The 20,491-nt window shown below is 41.1% G+C and overlaps 1 protein-coding gene across 2 annotated transcripts in view; it reads right to left on the bottom strand.

Annotated features, from left to right (window-relative positions):
- Positions 1 to 20,491, bottom strand: part of FAM120A (family with sequence similarity 120 member A) — a 401,275-nt gene that overhangs the window by 14,390 nt on the left and 366,394 nt on the right. Inside the window, exons 15-17 of one of the 2 annotated variants that reach the window (XM_078661613.1) lie at positions 16,919 to 16,957; positions 13,030 to 13,140; positions 642 to 777 (exon numbers count right to left, since the gene is read on the bottom strand). In XM_078661613.1, coding sequence (XP_078517739.1) covers positions 642 to 777; positions 13,030 to 13,140; positions 16,919 to 16,957 — 286 coding nt within the window. The remainder of the gene's footprint in view (positions 1 to 641; positions 778 to 13,029; positions 13,141 to 16,918; positions 16,958 to 20,491) is intronic. The other variant, XM_078661614.1, reaches the window with a different exon arrangement.

Genomic DNA, 20,491 nt, shown 5'->3' with positions numbered 1-20,491 from the left:
AAGACATGTTTGCATGACCATTTAGTGGGTGGCGTAATAGGTGCTTCAGGTCACTAGTGGCATTTAACTTCCAGGCCCTACATGCACCTTGTACCATATACTAGAGACGTGTAGGCAAGTTAAAATATATTGATTAGGAGTACGCCAATTTGACTATAAAACGGATCACAGGCACTTTACTAACGGTTAGTAGGGGCCCGCATTCACATTCTAGTAGTTCTTACACTGTACAACATAATGTGAAAAACATCTTGCTACTATTCTGTTAACCAACCTTGAATTTATGCAGTGTAGACCTTTCTGTTTCCTAATGCTTATTAATGACCCAGAGATATGATGGAGCAAGGAGAACTTTCTTACATTAACTTGGAGTAAAATGTCCAACAGGACACACATATAGCAGGTAATTTGGTGTGGAATTGTGCAGTGTAAAAAATTCATGTTTTATAGCTTTTGGAAAAAAAAAATGTAGTACAATGATGTTCCACAGTTAAACCATAAAAGAAAGCGCTCCATTTATTAAATAAAAGCTTATAAAAATGTGTATTTAAAACAGTGGTGACACTATAGGACTGGAAATGTAAGTTTCAATACAACTAAAGGACTGAGGAGTAGAACACAACTTTATGGAATGTATTTACCCTCTTGGTCCGCCAACAGAAACCACCTGTATAGGGAAAGGTCCTCTACCCCGTCCACGTCTTGTTCCAGCCCAATGGCCAACAACTGTGCCAGCTATTTCGAGTTTCCCTCCCTGAGAAGGAATAGGTTGGACTCCTGCAATAAAAGAAAATAATTACTTTAACTGGGTAGTTAAATATACTTAAGTAAACATCATAATTTTTTTAAAACATATATGAAGATTGAGGTACACAGAAGTATGTCCCAAATATAATAACTGCATGTGTAGGAGACAGCAAATAATGAAAAATAGTCTTTCACACTTTCAAGTTTTAAGTTAAGACAGAAATGCCCAGCTAGACATCACTGCTGCACTCTAGGTTCCAGACTTAAAATATAGTAATGCCCAGCAATGAGTGATAAATTCGAGACAAGGAGAATATGAAACGCTAATCGCATAAATAATGGTCTAAAGCTGATTGCGTTACTTAAGCTCCCATTGCTGAGGTCTAATGTCACCGGCAGGTCATAAGCCTTTAGCAGGTAGGAAGGCCAGAGCCTTTAATACTTTGAGGTCGACAAATTTGGTACTGGTACACCGAGTGCTTTTTTTCATAGTGCTTAGAAAAAGCAAAAACATTTTATGAAAGGTAGGTAAAAATAGTAACCTAAAAAGTAACAAAAATAATAAAGAAATATGGTTATAAATATATTATAAGGACCAAGACGTTTTTTCCCATTGGAGACGCTCTAATCAAGGACTGCTTTGTAGGCTATGGTGACCAGCTTCAATTGGGTACATACCCTCACAAAGTCAAGGACAACCCAAGTTTCTATGAACCCTAGTTGAAGCTATAAAAACAAAACCAGAGTACTGTGCTTCCCCTGACATTGCTAGATTTCTACCATATGACCCACAATTACTTGACCTAGCCCGATTAATCTCGGTTCATACTGCAATGAAAGCTCCAGCAATTATTCTAAACCAAAGTACAGTGGAATTAATATTGCTTTGCAGATTTGTTGCATGTTTACGTCATGAGACGTAACACATATTGCTGTATGGACGATAGTCCCTTTCAACCTGTGCACACGGCATCACCCACTTTTATTTGCTTTATTGTACCAGTCTGATGTGCCCCTAATATGTTAGGACTCCCAAACTACTGATTGATGCTTAGCAGGTTCAGCCCATGGGTGATCCCTGGGATGGGAGACCAGTACTCCCTTATGGCCGCCTTCTCATCCTCCGGATAGCATCCCCTATTTTGCCCCCTCAGGCCAAGCCATGGCTTATGGCTTCTGCTGTTGGGGTACTGAGGAGTAGCTAGAGTGAACAGAGGTCTTAAGGACTCTACCAACTGACTGGTGCAAATGTAATACACATTAATAGCTGGCACAACCCTTAGCATAATTAGTTTGAGTAAAGTAACTTGTAGGGTCAGCAGTACATAATGAGCATCTATTTTACTGTAAGAAAGAGGTTTACAAGATGGACCACAACACCATCCCTAATTTCTACCCATTATCCCTAGATTTGGCCTTTCTGTAAGGAATGAACCTGATTTCCCAACAGAGCGATTTCTACAAGGTACACCAGAACCCCCTGCACTTTGGACAGTTTCTCCTGCTATTCCAGATCTCTGAGCACATATAACCAAACCAGTCTGAGGAATGGATCTTTGAATTTGTAAGTATCTTCTGGGCTGTGGCTGACAGTGGAAACCTATCCAACTACTTTGCTTTGGGAATATAAATTGGCAATGCCCAGAAGCTCTCATAACAGCATGTGGACTGAGTGCACAAACCCCTTCGTTGAAAGTGCACTGCAGTGTGTGGAACCATGCTCCCCACTTCACCCTGGCTGTGACGAAGCCTGTGGAGCTCCTGAAGCTCTGCTTGCCTGACCAGCTGCTTACCTTGCACCACCTGGCAGAACCTGACCAGCTCAACAAATCTTATATCAATGTACAGTGCCTGTGCCTTAATGACTTCAAATGTAGCGCAGATGAAGAGACAGGACGGGAATGTGAAAATAGGTGTCCTGCAAGTCTAACACTACCATTCAGTCTCCTAGATCCAGGGCAGACAAGACATGACTTAGAGTCAGCAACTTAACCATTTCCTTTTTGAGGAAGTAGTTTAGGACTCACAGATCTATGATTGGACTCAGACCCATGTCCTTTTTCAGGACCAGAAAGTAGCAGCAATAACAACCACAGCCTACTTCTGGCGCCAGCCGGTCGTAAGTGGGGATGGAGGGAGGTATTCTCTCAAAGGGGAGGGAGTAGCCTCTTTGGACTATTCAAAGAACCCACCTGTCCGAAGTGATGTTGTGCTAGTGGTGGATGTGATGGCTGATCCTGCCACCAACTGGATGCCCATGTTCTGGCAGGGCCGGACTAGGAAAGTTTGGAGGCGGAGGCAGAGGCAGCAGGGGGGTGGTGAACTGACCCAACCTCTGGCCACCCGACCCTCATACTTTAAAAAAAAAACAACAACTTTTACCTAAAATTGAACTGTTATAATTGTTTTCCCTAGTATATGAAATAAAGTGATGTTTTGATTAGGCGATTACTATTTTGTGCACTAGGGAAGGGTGCAGTTCAATGAGGAAGTATGAGGAGTGTTGGGGACTTAACTTACTGTTTTTAGGGCTTAGGTTAGTAAGAATGGGCTCTTACCATATGCAGATATCAGGTCTTAATTGATATGTATTAGGAAAGCCAGTAAGACATTATTGTCTTGCTGAATCCCAACATGCCCCTCCAGTTGTGGAGCTCCATGGCCACCATCACACCCTTCAATAAATATCCAGATATCTATGTAATGATGCACCTCAGTGGAGAGGCCTCACATGAGCACCCAAGAAGAGAATTTGTGACCCTGATGGTGGTGATTGAAGCAGCTGGGGATGAGCGACGGTGGTATGGTGAGGAGTAGCTGACATTAATCAGTGAGGCAAAATAGACTGTTAATCTCAGGCTGATCTCCAAGATGTGAGAAGCTGGCCATGGTGGTCAGTGCCAAGAGGCCAGGGAATACAATGGATCAGTGGGAGGCAAACTGCAGTGAAAGAGTGCTGTAGATTCTATAGGGATTCACCAAAGGCACCACTTGAAAGAAAACATGGCTGCCTGGCAGACAGGGTCCGTCTGAAGGGGGGCCATGAACAGTGAAATCCTGTTATAAACCAAACATGCATAATTGTGCTCTGAGCCGGAAACCTGCTTCCCTGAATTATGTGTGACATTGAGAAGCCATGGTGATTAGAGAGCAGCCTTGTGTGTAGACAGGGTGCTGGCAGCAGTGCCTGCGGCTGCGCTTGGCTTACTCTGCCACCTGAGGATGAGGACTGGGAAGTAGCCCTGGTGTGACACCAAGAGTTGGGAGGAGAGTCCACTTGCATACTCATTCAACAAAAGTGTTATATAGAATTGCCACCAGTCACAACTTTACTCTTTAGGGCTAATAAACACCCTGACCCTGTGTTAGATGGCAAGGAAGGCAAGCATATGTCTGCATACTTTATGAAATTGTGCTTTGATTCAGCCTTTTTGATCAGTGGTGCATGGCGAGTCAGAAGACATAATAAAAACCCAGATAGCACTGATAAAAAATATGCCATTAGTAGGCATAAAAGGGGAAATCGATTTTCCAAGCATAAAGTGATTTTTTCATCCTTTGGCATGATTGTGGGGGCACGTAGAGAGACAGCAAGATTATGGGACTTTACCATCAATGCCAATATCTGGCGAACAGTAATGACACATGCATTAAAGGATAAATCCATTTTTGAGAGTAGCACATACATGTAAAAAACATAGGAGAAAGTAAGGGAAACCTGGAAAAATTATTATAAACGTTTACACAGTATGAGGTTTCCACTATAGTTAAAAGGTTTGAAAGCAAGGTGAAATCAATGTAAAGATTTTGCTTTTAAGTTGTTTAATGGTGAAGCCTCAACTGTACTCAAAACACAACTGTCTGTCCTAAGCAATCACAAATCAATTATTACATGCCATTAGTTTAATTTTAAAAAAACTATAAAAAGAATTCTGGTTTGCCAAACAAATATGAATCATTAACCTCTTTGGAGCTACGCGACTTTTTCAGCTGTGCGGGAGAATTACTAAATTGGTGGGATTCGGACAGCCACGGGCCATCCTTAGAACACGTGTTGCCCACCGTGACATCGGACGGCCAGGGGCCGTCCTGAGCACCGAAGTGGTTAATACAAATCTGACTGTAAGAAGGGGTTTTAGCATCCGTTTTGGGGTTCTCCAATGGTTCTAGAACCAATGGAATCTTATTTACAGTCTCACACTGACAAGCTCAGGCTATCACCAATGGAATCTTATTTACAGTCTCACACTGACAAGCTCAGGCTATCTTTATACCAATACAAGCTGTTCAAGAACTGTTCTGGAACCACTGCAGAGGTGGACAAAAACATGGAACAAAGTAGAAGCATATGACCTTAATCCGAATCACTGTTTTGTCACAGAAGGTAGAGGTTTAGAGAGATTCCAGTGACAGAGCCTGCAAATGTCTGAAATAGTGAGCAGAAGTAATCACAATGAAGGAAACAATCTTGATCAACAGCCCCCGAGGAATACTGTGCATAAGCTCAAAACATGTGCACTTCAAGAACATGAGGCCCAAGTTAATATTACACCGTGGTATAATAAACGTTAAAGGAGGAACTATATGTGAGCCCTTACAAGAAATCCAAGAGGGGACTAACAAAGAAGGTTTGTCAGGATAAGTAAAAAGGATGAAAAGTAACATATCAGAGCCCACAGCAAGGGCTTGCTGGGATGGAGATACAACAAAGAACACCGGATAATTTGGCCTGAAGTGGATCAACCCAACAGGCCACACACCTGGCCAAAAGGTTGCTCCGCAACCAGAATAAATCCATTTGGTAATTGAGTGTTGAGCAGCTAAAAGTACGCTTACTACCTCTGAACGTAGGTTGAACCTACTCAGCCAGTTCAACAATCTCCAAGCATGGAGGTGTAGATTTTGGAGGTTCGAGTGCAGCACACCGTTTGGTTGCTGGGATAGAAGTTCTTGCCAAAAAAGAAGACAGAGGATGATAAATGTTCAGGATCAGGAGGCACAACACTCCTTATATAAACACAAAAACCTTTGGCATTATTAAAGGGCGGGAACTAGAGGCTTTGGGTTATCAGGGTGAGCTGGACTCCAGCCTATCAAATGCACAAACAATAGAAGCTACCCTGAAATATTAGTCAGTTTATATAATGTGACTGTATCCTTACAAAGCACTAAGATAGTAGAGTGCTGGGTATCTCAAAAAAATGATGGACTGTCCTCACACACCACCAGGTGTCATGCTTCATCATAGGCAGTCCTCGATCTCTAAAAACCAGGTTTGATAGAGAGCAGGCCTACACCAGGAGACAGGGAAGCACTTCTAATAACCTCAGTGGGGGCCCGTGCAATAGTGATTTAAAAACCAATGTGTTACCCCAATATTACATTTAATCGCAGAGTATCACTTGGTATTTAAACTAGACTTCCCCCAGGCCCAACCCAGGTTTTCAGGAGATGACAATGGTCCTTCCTGACAACACTCAGAACTCAGGGGAAAACATGGCTACTGTTGTAAGGCACAGAGAAGACTGCACTGCTACTGTAGGTGGCATGAGTCAACCAGAGAGCCTGCAGGTGAAAAAACTAGCATGCAGTAAGCACAACCTTACATGCTAGAGACCGCACAATGATTACGCATCGGTCACAAATCTATGCGTGGCAGGGAGGACAGTCTGCTGCATCTACCAACCACCACTTAAAGTCCTGGGCTGCCTCGTCCAAGATACAGCTGGTGTCCGAGAGCAAACCCCAATGTTGAGTCCAATACAGGTGGAGATTCTACCGCACAGCTCACAAGTGCCACTTGAGCATGGGAAACCAGCAGAATACATGAGGAAAGAAACCCAAGAGGGTTCAGAACCATCTGTACTGGACTTTGGAAAATGATACTCTGATTCAGAGTGGTATTCAACAACAATTGTATCCATATCAGTCACCAGTTGTGTACATATGCTTTTTGTATCGCATTTGCACACTTTAAACTAACCTATTTCATTTTCACTGCTCAGTTGTATTCTTGGGAGCACCATATAACCAAAACATTTATGAACAAGATAAGTTTAACCTTATTGTTTTTAAATTAACTTAATACATTTGACTGGATTTTTGTTCAAACCAAACTATTGATGGTTATATATGGTTGATGAGGAAGTTGAGGCTCACATTTCCCAGTTAGGGACTATAATGTTCTTTATTCATTGTCTTGCCCAGGTCCCATGGTTACTGGGCTGTCCCTTTTTCTTTGAGCATCTTTTCCTCTGCACCCTATGTGTTGGGACCTCTTCAGACTTGTGGTATACCCTACCATCTCTAGGGCATATGATTTCAGGCAGCTTACCTGCAGTTTAGTGCTGGCAGCATCAGCACCTTACCAGCATGGTTGGTAGCGGTGAGGGGTGTTAAGGCACACATGTGGTCACAGGCTTCGTTTTGCGGCAGATGGTGCAATGTTTCTGAGCACTAGGTACTTCTGATGTCGTGTCTCTGTGCCTCTCCTCCCCGCATGCCTAACGTTTAACAGTTTAGCCTAATGCTGGAGGTTAATGTTATTTACCAATGGGTGTACAGAGTCTACTGCCTCAACACTCCCATAAATTTGCTGATAGGTATCGAAATCATGCAAAATTATTCTACTTAGTATACAACTGGGCCTGGGTGTTCTTTAAAAGTCTGCCATCATGTTTTCAGCCAAGCCCTGCCTCCTGAGACTTAGGTTTCCGAACAAATGGTTCACCTCCGACACCTAAAGCGTCAATTGACGATATATGTACAGGATATTTTTCAGTCTTCAAAGAGAAGTCCGTTATTTTTTCAATATTATCGATTCTTACTGCAACAATGTGTTGCCAGGTTTTTTCTTGCATATTGGGAAGTCTGTTAATATTGAGGACTACATCTCCCATAACCCTTGGAGACTGAGCCACAGCCTCTCAGTACATGGGACTACTTTATACCTGTATGGTAACCATCCGCAGTGACCGAATCTCCATCTACACTAGGACAGAGCAGAACACGGACCAAGAAGAGACTAGGAGAAACTTACATCGATATTCTAGGAGGTATGTCAGCGTGTATAACTATTCGGGTGTTTTTTAACACATTACATGAGTAGAGCAGTAATAGGATTTTATTTACAACTTTTAGGAATATGAGGTGGGGATCTTTTGCGGATTTGACAGTATCGATTCCTGAGTGCTAGAAGAAGACTGGTAGGTCTGATTTCATCAAAGCAGTAATTATTCGCAGTTCCATGGTAGTTAAAAAGAGTAATGCTAGATAATATATCTTCCACAGACGGCTGATTGTCGCTAAAACAAGAAGTATTTATGATCCTAACCGCAGAATAGAGGAGGCATTTTCTTCATTCCATCACTGCAGGTTAGTGATGACAAAACGTGGCACCAATGCAGACTACTGAAGTCAGTAGCTTTCCCGTCGTCTTTATATATCCAGTAATGGGCAACTATTATTTGCTTTGCAGTAAATGTTTGTGGCACGTGGCATTTTTACCACGTTTTTGAATTTTCCCATAAGCCAGAACACAGGTATTTACACGCATATAACAGATGCATGTAATGGTTCACCACTTTAAAGGGCGTCATATAACTCGACAGTTTCACCCTAGTGAGAAGGTGTGCAAAACCGCTTGACAATTTGATTACAATTTTCCTTTGGATACTTTGGATTGATATCTTTGAGTGCATGATCATTTTCCCACTTTTTATGAATGCTTCATAGCTCTGCAATCGCGGGTACATCGTAGCTTTTGACACAGAGATATTACACTTTGGACTCACCTAAATAGTGTCTTATTGTTCATTTTGATTAGATAAAATTGTGATGTTTGCTTATTTTGTGTTTAAGGATACTGCCCCTGATGAAGGGAAGAATATTTCCTGAAATGCATCGGGCTCTGGAAATGTTGAGATAATGTATTAATGTTCCAATGACATGAAAATTGTGAAATATCATTGACATTTTTTTGTTCTATTTGATGTTATATATTCCTTTCCCAGAAAAAGAGAATGACACATTTGCATTTTGTGTACTATACATGTAAATGGGATGTAATGTAAACAATGATGGAATTGTTTTATGATCTTTGAAGAAAATTTGCCACTAAAAATTGGCTAATTGCATTTGAGTTAAAGTTGTGTGATTAATATTGTTGATATATTGGAAATCAGTTCCCATAGGAACAGTGCGCACTACAGGCAGATTGCCATCTGCATCTTTCTCTTGTTCCTTAAAAGTCTGCCATCATGTTTTCAGCCAAGCCCTGCTTCCTGAGGCTTATGTTTACGAAAAAATGGGTAAAGTAAAAAGTATTTATTTGCAAAATTGCTAAAAGATGGAAGGTATTGTTACCATGTTAATAATGAAAAATGCAGTATATTTTATGTAATGATTAATTTTAAATTGTAGCCCTAATTTTCCTAACAGAGCGTACCTTTCCCTTCCATAGGTAAAAAGCTAAACGAATATCTTAGAAACTTGACAAGAAAATTGATTACTACTAATGAATAACATGGTGTTTGCAAAGTATGTCAATTTACTATATCTGATTCAAGCATGAATTGCAGATAAAAAAAACACTTTATTGGTAGTTACATTTTGTTCATTTGAGTACCCAATCACTGGATAAATATATACAGTTTTATTTAGAACTGTGTTTGCTCTTTGCAGCTATACTTTTTATACTGGGGTAAAATGTCACACTACAGCGCATACAGTAACACTGATGCACAGTAACAAAACTATACAACATGTAGGCGGCCGATGATGGGTGTTTGCTACATAAATACATAACAGTGTGTAGTACTACAACTTTGTGTAAAGGAACCATTGTGTATACAGTGCACAGGCATGTGCGCAAAGAGATGTCGGAGTAGTAATGAAAACTGTACAAAAAGTATTAGTACCATAACACAAATGTGTACACATTAAAAAGTGTTCACAGTAAATATTTGGAGGAACCCAACTGTTGTGACAGTTTTGTTTAGGAACACAACAGCATGGTGATCAAAGCACAGCTAAAAAAAACGAAGTTATGCTAGTGAATGAATCTGTGACAAAAAAGGTCTGCAGCCTACCTACCTCCGTGTGTCAATAGAACACAACTAACTGACTAGGTACACCAAGATTTCAACTGTATGCTTAAGTAAACCACAAGAATTCTTTTAGGGGAGGGAGCAAGTAATATTTTCAAATTGAGTCCATAGAACCTGCATAGGTTATTCTAATAACAAATTTTTAACTCAGCCTTTGCATACACCTTCATACGGGTGGGGGTGGGGGTGTTCCTTGGTTACAGGCTAAATGTTCATGCCCATCGACCTTGCTTACGTTTCTCGATGAATTTATCATACAGCTTTTCACCCTCTACCTTCCTTGCTCTGTGGGAGCATGCAGTATTCAGGTAGGGACTTCAAGCTCCACTGTATAGACTTAGTGGTCCCTCTTTAGTACCGCCTCGTCTCATTTCTTAACCTCCCAAGGCGACACCCTCTGTTACGTGTGCTGTTACTCTGTAGGCTTTAATTACAGCCGCCGAGCACTATTTTCTCAAATTGCTTTCTCTCCTAACGTTTTAAAAAAATTGTTATAGCATAGGCACTGAAAGCATTTGCAATGTAATAGGTCTCACATTTATGAGAGTTTAAGCTATACAATGCCTTTTATTTATCTGTTTTAAAAACAACACATAAATAAAAGGCATTGTCATTTACAATGCCGATAGCTCAAAGTCTTGTAAATGCGAGACCTATTGCATTGCAAATGCTTTTAGATTGCTTTTACAGGGATGCATGAGCCCTTCGTTTCCCCACTTGCCCTTTTGTGAAGCATCACCCTTCTCTTAAATGTTTAGATTTCATGGACGCTGTGAGGACCTAATTTAAGACTTCAAGTCTGCATCCCAGAATCTAAAACGGCCGGCTTCATCACCAACGCACACAAAACAGATTAGTTTGGTTTCATTACGGCGGCTTCGGCACTGGGCTGCCCAGCACAGTACTGAGGGCATTTCCAGGCACTACACTGCAATTATATTGCTCTTCATTCTCTGCAGGACCTCTCTCCTGCATGCACCGTTGCCGTCAGCTGAGAATCTTACCTACTTTTGAAACTACGCCTCTTGCGGCACCACACACCCATCCATGCCGCCTCCTGTCTGCAAGCACCAATCTTGCTGAGCTTATTCATTAGTTTTTATCGCTAACTTTTAAACATTATTATGGCTAATCCAGTTTCTACACAGGGACAATTGCCTAACTCATTATTCATGGCCTCCTGTTTGGACAGGCAGGTGCTGCCTCACCTTGCACGCCATTTACCATTCTCCTCCTTGAATTTTTTTTCTTCACTGGAGTTTTTTCACCTAAATTTTTCGCAACATATTTATTACACAGCATGGTTTCATTTTTTGCAGCTGCATAAAAATTACTAGTGGTCAATTTGTGATAACGACACGGAAATAGACATTTTACCATGATTTAAGCACATTGTATAACTTATGAACTTCATGGACTCATTTGTTGATTTATTCTGAAATTCTACAATTTTGCCGCTTGCATACAGTCTATTGCCGCCAGGTTTTTTTTAAAAACAAACAAACATATTTTAGGCTACACACATCACTGTAGGGGTGGGCGGAATTTGCGTAAACGCACTACGCGAAGCTCTGCGAAACAGTAAAAAATCTCTGCGAGCACGCGGAATTGCTTGCTCAACCCTTTCGCAATGCTTTTTTCCTGTTCACGAACGCTGTTTGCGTGATTGGTGGAGAAATATCTTGCGAACACGCATGTTGAAAGCGCGAACAAACAAATAATTCCGTGAAGCCGCTGATCGTGGAATTTTTGGCAATTCTGCGTTCTCCGCAGAACACGAAATTACCCAAATTCTGCGAGAGGAACAGAATTTACCGCCCAGGCCTTCATCATTGGATGTTCACTTTTTTCCACTTACCACGTTCATTAAAGTAATCTTACTTTTTTGGGTGTCTATGAACTTTTTGTTGATATACAAATTATTTAAATGACAAGACTGATGCACTTTCATGGGTATTAACACTTTTTATGTTACTTATTGATTTGTGATCATAATTGTTTAGCACTTGAATTGATCTGTTTATGCTTTCTTGATCTGATGCACTCGGTGGAATTTGATCTGGGAGAAACACTTAGCCTGGTTCCCCTGGAGGTTATGCTCCTGTAGTGTCATTTCAATTCCTGTGAACAAAGCCGGGGTTTGAAAGAATCAAACCTTTCAGGGAGTAATTGGATTTAAACTAAAAAGTGCAATACATTTCACGCATCTACAAGATCCATGCAGGGTACGTGTCCTCTACAAAAATCATTGCTTCTTCACATTTAAAATGTTTTGTGTTTTCTTCCATTGAGAATCTGTTCCTTGACAAAATATGAAAACACATTTCAGTGAGGCAGTAAAGGGCAGATTGATGCCACCCTATTGACATAAGAGACTGCAATGGTATCTAGAACCTTAAAAGTTTTGACCTTATACGAGAATAAGTGAAGGCGCTGGGCTTGCAACCTAGATCATTAGCATGAACACTCCTACTGATTTATCAAGAAATGCATTGATACAACCAAAGACATGTCTCAATTGACTGACATTTATTATAAGGTTGAGAAACTGAGATTGAGAAGTTAATTATATGTGAAACTAGGGATGACCTACTCCTTTTTAAGGAGGAAAATGTCCTTAAAATTTGATTTCAATACAATAGTTTACATGCAATCCTCGAACAGACCATAAAGGTTCTTTGACACTAGGATTTTCAACTAGCTCAAGCGTTATCATTGAGGGCCATGTGACATGTTTTACCTTCATGTGGTAGATGGCTGATGTGTCCGATTGAGTTTGGGGGGGGGGGGGGGGGGGAGATTAACTGCCGAGTTGGTTGTGCATTTTATTATTTTTAATGTTTTCAAGAATGGTGCAACAACATACTAAGTAATCCTATCAGCACAGCCTGGTTTGAGGGTCTATGGGCAGGAGACATACCGTTTGGCCATCAAAGGTTGTATCGCCTCTACTCAGGACAAATATGGGATTACTATACCAATTCATATTCCATTCTTTAGATGTATAAATATAGTGCTCAGTTGTACCTGGAAGCTGTCCTGTAAAACTTGTATTTATAATACAAAATTAAATAAATGTGAAACTAAATTATAGAAAATATTTGGCATCTTATAAAAGTGCTTATGATCAAGAAAAAGTCAAGTTCCACATCCTTTGTCAGGGACCAGGAAGTACCTTGACTAAGTTTCTTGGCTCCCGGAGCTTGGAGATACTTTTTGCCAGGAAGGAGGTGACCTCTTCTTGAAGCCATTAAAGATGTTCGGGCATCACTTGTGGAGGCTTTGGCTAGAAATAGGAGGGTTATCGTTGGAGAGACAACAATAATCTGATTGACAACCTTCAGGACTCATCTGTGTGAAACCTTTTCAGCCAGACTTAATTCCTTGAAGTAAGTTGCAATGTTTGTTTATGTGCGTTAGCATTCCTTTCTTAGTAACAGCAAACAATTCCGAAATAAAGATTGAGAGGCCCAACACTTATTTATTTTTTTAAAGCTTGGATTTAGCATGTTGCCATATCACCAAAGTCTCGTAGCACCGGACTTGTGAGAAAACAGTGCAAAACCACTAAGCAAGTCATTAAGGATAAATCGCTTAAGAAAATCACCTGTAAAATAACGCAATTGGGCTTTTCACAAAGGAGTGAGTACGCTGCCTATAATTTTAGAAGTCTCCAAAATTGGAATGTGACTTTAAACATTCATTTCCTTGACAGTGAACCTACTAAATATTTACACTGAACTGCTTTGTAGGTCTACAAGAGGAGCCCCAAGATGATTATTCTGAAATGATTGCTTTTAAATTGCTAATCAGCCCAGGTGCTTCAGAGAAAGAATGATAGGACAGCACTTATTTAATCCAAATGCTTGGTGCACTTGCCATATGCTAGCAAACTTTTCTTAAAATTGATAATAAATGGTTGACCTAGGGTGTAATGAAAATGTGTAATAAATTCTTCTGTTCGGATATAGATAAAGGATGTTTTTTGTCTCTAGAAAATGAGGTTGGGTAAATTCTGAAGTAACCATGGCCTTAGCGTGTGGACAAAAGTGGAGTACACTAATATTATGCCCAAACGCTTAACTTTGGTTTGCGGCATATTCCACTTCTAAAGTATTTTAGTTGTCACAAATGCAATTACATTTAGAGAGGTATGACATTCTATGACCTGAGACTGGTGTGTAAATGTTTGAGCACAACTTAGTACTATTCTTTTAAATTTCACACACACTTGCTGTTCGTGCTTTCAAATCGATGTGTTTATGATACTTTGACACACTGACTCTCTGCCAGCATTTTTACTTCTTATTCTTTTATGATTGCACACTAACATTCAAAAGAAAACATTTATCAAATTTCTTTTAAACACTGGAAAGAAAAATTCGTTTTTTTTCTCCCAATGCTAGAGTCAGCTATAAAAATGACTTTGTTTTTAATACTTAACTCATTTGGGGTCACAATGTCACAGAAACAAGCAGTTGAGAATAATGCCTACTGCAAACGTATTTAAGTAAAAAGGCAGTGGATCTCTACATCAGGTATTTAACCGGAATGATGTGCACCCTCATTCCTCAATGCGGATTAATAACGTCTTGTTGGAGGAAATTAAACTACTTTATGAGGCTTGTTGCTTAGTCCTATTCCAACTCCAGAGCATTGTCATGGTCTTTTTTTAAGCACATTAGGACATTTAGGCACACTATTAACCATCATGGAAAGTAAGACAGAGAATCATTTATTTGTGTTAATGGCCTACAAAGCGAGCATGAATGGTAAACCAAATTGTAAATCAGACATCTGCACATAACAATACCAACCCACACAGAACTAGGCCAGATTTCTATAACAGATGCCAATGACGATCACAGAGTTAAAATAAATAACCAGAGGGCTAAGCAAGCTTAAAGAATGTGCAGACACTGGGAGGCATGGTGCTGGACGAGACGGATTTAAAATCCTCCCCTTTACACTGCAGTAGGCTGAATTCGTAGATAAAAACCTTTCTCTTCTCATACTACTAGTTCTAGAAATAATGTGGACCCCATAAACATGCTTAATCTTTCCATGGGGTTGATATGGAGATATTCTAGTCCAAGATAAATGCAATCCATTAGTGTTCGTTGTCTTTTAAAATGGCAGTATCGTTCGATAGATAACCACACACACCAAAAAAGGTAATGGTCTTAATAGATTAAATAGAATGTACATTTAGTGTTGTAAATGTGCTATTAATTGTGAAAATTGCAGGATGTAAACCGAAATTTAATATGTTTGTTTTACCAAAAATGTAGCCAATTAAAAAACTTTACTTTGAAAGTAATCAGTTACATTGTATAAATACAGTCATAAGTTTAAAAAAAAATAGAATTTCCTAATTAAATTTCCTTACAGCTCCATGAGCCTGTATGCAACCAACGTCAGGTAGAAGTGACTTTACTGAGTGAAGGGTGCTTCTCTCATTCCCGATTAGAATTAAACATTAATTCAGTGAATTTAATTAGCGCAATACAAAATGCTCTACTACAGCCAAATTTGAATCAATTGTCCATCAGCACATTAGTTGCAGCAGGAACAGGGATTGTGTTTTGGTGTTCAGACTAAAATGGTGTCCACTTCACCATATTAGAAGTTAGGATAAGATGTATTCTGCTAAAGCTACTGGAATTTATTTAATGCTACTCTCTTGCTGGTGACTCCACGATCTGCATGTGCTTATGCCATCGACTGTCTAACGTACCAAGGAAGTATCAAATGGAATGGACATGTGTTAATCAGCTTCTTCTGATTAGAACAATGGAAACACAGCTATTAAAGATATTTTATATTATGAAGCCTGTGCACACTCAAGAAAGGAGATTCCAAAGAAACGATATACAAGAGGGAAGTGGGTAACAAATAGCAAAGTGACTATTTTGCATGTTATAACCACCCTTCAAAGAAAATACACTTCTTTGAATTTCAATGGTAGAATAAAAGCCCATTTGTCTACCAAAGTTTACTATTTCCAATTTTAACACAGTAAATATTGAGAGAGGGGGAGAGTTTGAGATGTGAAAAGCGAGTGCTGAAAGGAGGTAGGCATCTCTGTCACCAACTAGTGTTAACCCTTGACACTATATTGTGCTAAAGATAACAAAAATCGCATGTTTCTCTCACATCCCATATGGTTTCAAAGCTGCATTAGCTGCATTAACAAACTGCACAATTAAATCAAAATGTTTTACTTTTTAACACTAAGTAGCCTGCACCTGATGAAATGCTTTAATTCAACATCTCCTATTTCAGGAATTTACAGTTCAGAGGTGCTTCACTTCGTTTATAAATGTGGAATGTTAGCGCTCTAGTTGTTCAGTTGAAATCTGTGGTGAAGGAACTGGCAACACTGGGTGATTGACACTATTAACGCGGGAGGAATTTACCTAAAATAACACCTAATTTCTGTTTTCTGAGACACTATCTTTAATTTCCAAGATGTTGCAACATATCTCTTAAGTGTAATCAACATTTTCCAAATGGTGAAATACATTACAATTCACCACATTACTAAATGTATTGTGCATCAATCCATAAACTAGTTATGTTGTGTCTTCTGGATGACCCTTTTATGACCATCAAATATAGTCATTTAGTACAATGTATTTCAAAAGAAAGCTCATGTTTCAGGAAGAAAAACATAGTGGTACCCAACTAACCAATCAAAGCTACAGGTGTTATTTACTTAACATTTATTTCAAGTATATATTACCATGAAAAAACAACACCTAACCGCTTTTGACATGAAGTCGTTTTTTGTGGGTCTGATTTCCAATTATAATATAGCACAAAGGGGTGCGCAAACCTTAGTAGTTATTGACTGCAGTCGGGTGGTGGCCCCACTACTGCTTCAGGGACTCTAATCCACTCTAGTCCATAACTACATAGCAGTGCTATCCCCTATGGGCTATATTGCTTGGTGTATATTTCCTGACATATAGAAGGAATCTGGTAGAACACAGGCCACAACTATAGAAGGAATCTGGTAAAGTACAGGAAGAAGAGAGGTACAAGGGATGTGGGTATTTTACCGGACATGGAAAATTCCCTTCCATAGAATCCTCTTGGTTCTGAAAGAAAAGGAAAGCATTAATATGGTTGAATCTCAGGAAAAAATAAAACGAAATACAGACAATACAAACTGAATTGCTAAGAATCCTTTGCTTCTACAGAGATACAGGAAAGAGATACAATTCACATTTTATTAACTTGGTTCCAACGGATTACATGTAAAAGTTACTTATCTGGTGTTAGACATGGCACCATTGGCGTGGACTCCCCTGCATTTTTGCCTTTGCCTCCTGTGTTTTTGTTGTGTGTTGGACTCCGTTTTGCTGGTCTAGATGCTTTGGGCACTTTGCCACTGCTGTTCAGTGCCAAAGTGCAAGTGCTCCCTTTGTAAATTGTTGTTATGGATTAGTAATTTCATGATTGGCATATCTAATTTACTTGTCAGACCCTAGTATAGTGGACTGTGTGTGCCCAGGGCTTGCAAATCAAATGCTGCTAGTGTGCTGCAGCACTGATTGTGCCACCCACAGAAGCAGCCGGTAAAATGTAACTCTGGCCTGCCATTGCAGAGCCTGTATGCAGTCGAACTGGCAAGTGCACACACTTGCCAGTCCCTACACCTTCCACTTTCAACATATTAGTCACCCCTAAGGTAGGCCCAAGGTACCCCTGTGGGCAGGGTGCATTGTATGTGAAAGGTATGATATGCCCTGACGTGTGTGGCATGTCCTGATGCACAAGTTACTACTTGTGTTACTATCACCTTGCCCACCTTCTTTCCGCCACCGCACCCCTCTAAAGAGGAAGAGCGGCTCCACCGTCTGGACCCAAAACGTGCGCTCTCTTACTAGCTGGATCGCACACGCCAGTTCCGGGTGGATGACCAACTCTTTGTTGGTTACGTGGGCGCTAAGAAGGGAAAGGCGGTGCACAAGCGGACCATCTCTCGGTGGATCATCTTGTGTATCCAGGCATGTTACTCCTTGGCTAAAAAGGAGCCCCCTGTTCGATTGCGTTCTCATTCCACTCGGGCCACGGCGACTACAACTGCCCTGGGCCGGGAAGTGCCCTTGCAGGACATTTGCCAGGTAGCTACGTGGGCCTCGCTGCACACGTTTGCAAGACACTATTGCCTGGACAGTCAAGTCCGGAGGGATGGCTTCTTTGGCCGTTCCATCCTCCAGGACTTTCTGGTGTGATTATTGGTTCGCAGACCCACCACCGGGGTTGGGTATTGCTGGGGTATCTATTCTAAGGTAAGGAATCTATCACTAACGTGTCTCTTTCAGATGCACAAGTTACTACTTGTGTAACGATATATCTGTAAGAGACATTAGTTAGTGATAGATTCCTTACCGACACACCCATCCTCCCCGTTCTGCGAACCGATATCTAGGGTTAAGGTCATCCCCTTTCAGGGCCCTAGTTTCAATGGCGCCAGTGTTGGTTTTTAACATGGCTCTGCGCTTCTGGCGCAGAAAAGCAGTGTCTAAAAACTGACGTCAGCACACGGAGGCGGCGTCTAAGTACTCCGACGACGTCATCACGGCGCCCACGACGCCGGACCCGCAGAAGACACCTACCGACGTGCAAGGGTACTGCTATGCAAAACAAATCCGGATCCAGTCTGACGCCTGGGGATATTCTAAGGTAAGGAATCTATCACAAACGTGTCTCTTTCAGATAGTGAATTACTGTCAATTTTGTTTTTCACTATTGCAAGGCTACCTGTTCCCATAGGAGAGATTGGGAAGTTTGTTTATAACATCTTATAAACATAACTGGCCCTGGGAACAAGGTGGTAAAATAAAGTTTAGTACGCCTGAACTCAGAATGTTAAAATGCATCTTTCAGTGAGGGTGACTTTTACATTCTGGGTTTGAAAATACCACTTTTAGAAAGTAGGTATTCTCTTGCCTAACCATCCAGTGTGCCTCAGCTAGGGTTGTGTATTGCATGTCTGGCTTTTGGATGACAGGGGATGGAGAGGGGTAGCGGCTCCAGAAGTCTGACGAGTCAGGGCTGGGCTGAATAGACCTGGGCTGCATTTAGAGTAGGGGGAGAATTCCTTTCACCTGAATGGGCATGGTCTGCCTTCAACAATGCTGTCTCCACCTCCTCCCTGGAAGCTGCCCCAGTGAGGACAGAACTGATTTTGGCTGGGTACAGACACACACTGCCTTCAGAGAACAAAGGATTTTTTGGTATAAAAAGAGGGGTACAAACCCCAGACTTTTAGATCACTTCTGGGAATCAAGAGACACCTTTGCCAAGGAGAAGAGCAGGAGAAGCTGAGGAGGAATACTGCCCCTGTGCGGTTTGCTGTCTGGGGTTGGCCTGCAGTGGCTACTTGCTGCCAAGGAAAGGAGAAAAGGACTTTGCTGTTTGCTTTGCCATCTTGAGGAAGTTCTCCAAGGGCTTGAAACTAAGCTTGCCTCCTGCTCTGAAGTCTCAGGACACAAAGAGTTCACCACCAGCTCCAACGAACTTCCTTGCTGGGGGATCTGATCTGCAAGAGGTGCCTGCTGTTGTTTTGAACCTCTAGAGAACTGTTTTCTGCTGGGAGCTGGAAAAACGATGTAACATCGAAGACGCGCGACGCATTCGTACCCGTTTCCCACGCATTGCCAAAGAAACCGTTTCAGCACCTGCAGCAGCTCGAGAAATCGCTGCACGCCTCATCAGGTGTCACGACCTCCGAAGTCGTGAGATTACCGTACCAAGTGTGACGCAAACCGTGCTGTGTGGCTGCAAGAATCCACGCATCATCCCTGATCGTCGCATCATGGCGCCAAGTCTGTCGCATCGTTGGGGGACGCATTAAGAAACAGACACATCACCTCCCTACGCAATAAGAAACCGACGCATGAACTCCTCTCCGGTAAGGAACAGATGCCTCAACTCCCCTGCCGCAGTAAGGAACCGACGCATCACCTCCCCGGGAACAAGGAACCGACGCATCCTCTTCCCTGCGGCCCCGTTTTGTTTGTTTGTGTGACACATCCAAGGTACTTTGTGAGAAAAGTGTTGCATTTACAACTTGCATTGAACTGAACTATTTCTACCGTTTGAAAGCCTTATTTTTAGCACTGTATTGTGGATTTTTGTAGTTTTGTCTTATTTTGGTTAAGATGAAGATTACTTATTTTTCTAAACTGGTGTGGTGTCCATTTGTAGTGTTTTCAATGTATTACTATACATGTTCACAAATGCTTTACACACTGCCTCTGAAATAAGCCTGTCTGCTCGTGCCAAGCAATTAAGGGGATGAGCAGGGGTTATTTTAGAAGTGTATCCCCCTTACCCCGACTAGAAGCAAGGGTCCCTATTTGAACAAAGGTACCTACCGCTGCCAACTAGAGACCCCCATTTCTAACAGCTGGTAACTCTTCAATCTTAGTTGCTTAGCATTCTTCTTTGAAAGGGAAAACTGAGTATTTCAGTTTTTTAAAACTAGTACCACTATACATCATTAACGGCCAAATCCAGTTTAAAAGCTTTTGCACCGGACCAAGTTATTGAAATAACATTCTTACAACCATTTCTAGTGAGTTGTGCTTGCACAGAATTGGCCATTTGTAGGCATGAGTCCC

This window comes from Lissotriton helveticus, chromosome 9 (genome assembly GCF_964261635.1).
Source record: "Lissotriton helveticus chromosome 9, aLisHel1.1, whole genome shotgun sequence".
Lineage (NCBI taxonomy): Eukaryota > Metazoa > Chordata > Amphibia > Caudata > Salamandridae > Lissotriton > Lissotriton helveticus.
Note: the sequence above shows the minus strand (reverse complement) of the source record. Positions and strands in the feature narration are given on the sequence as shown.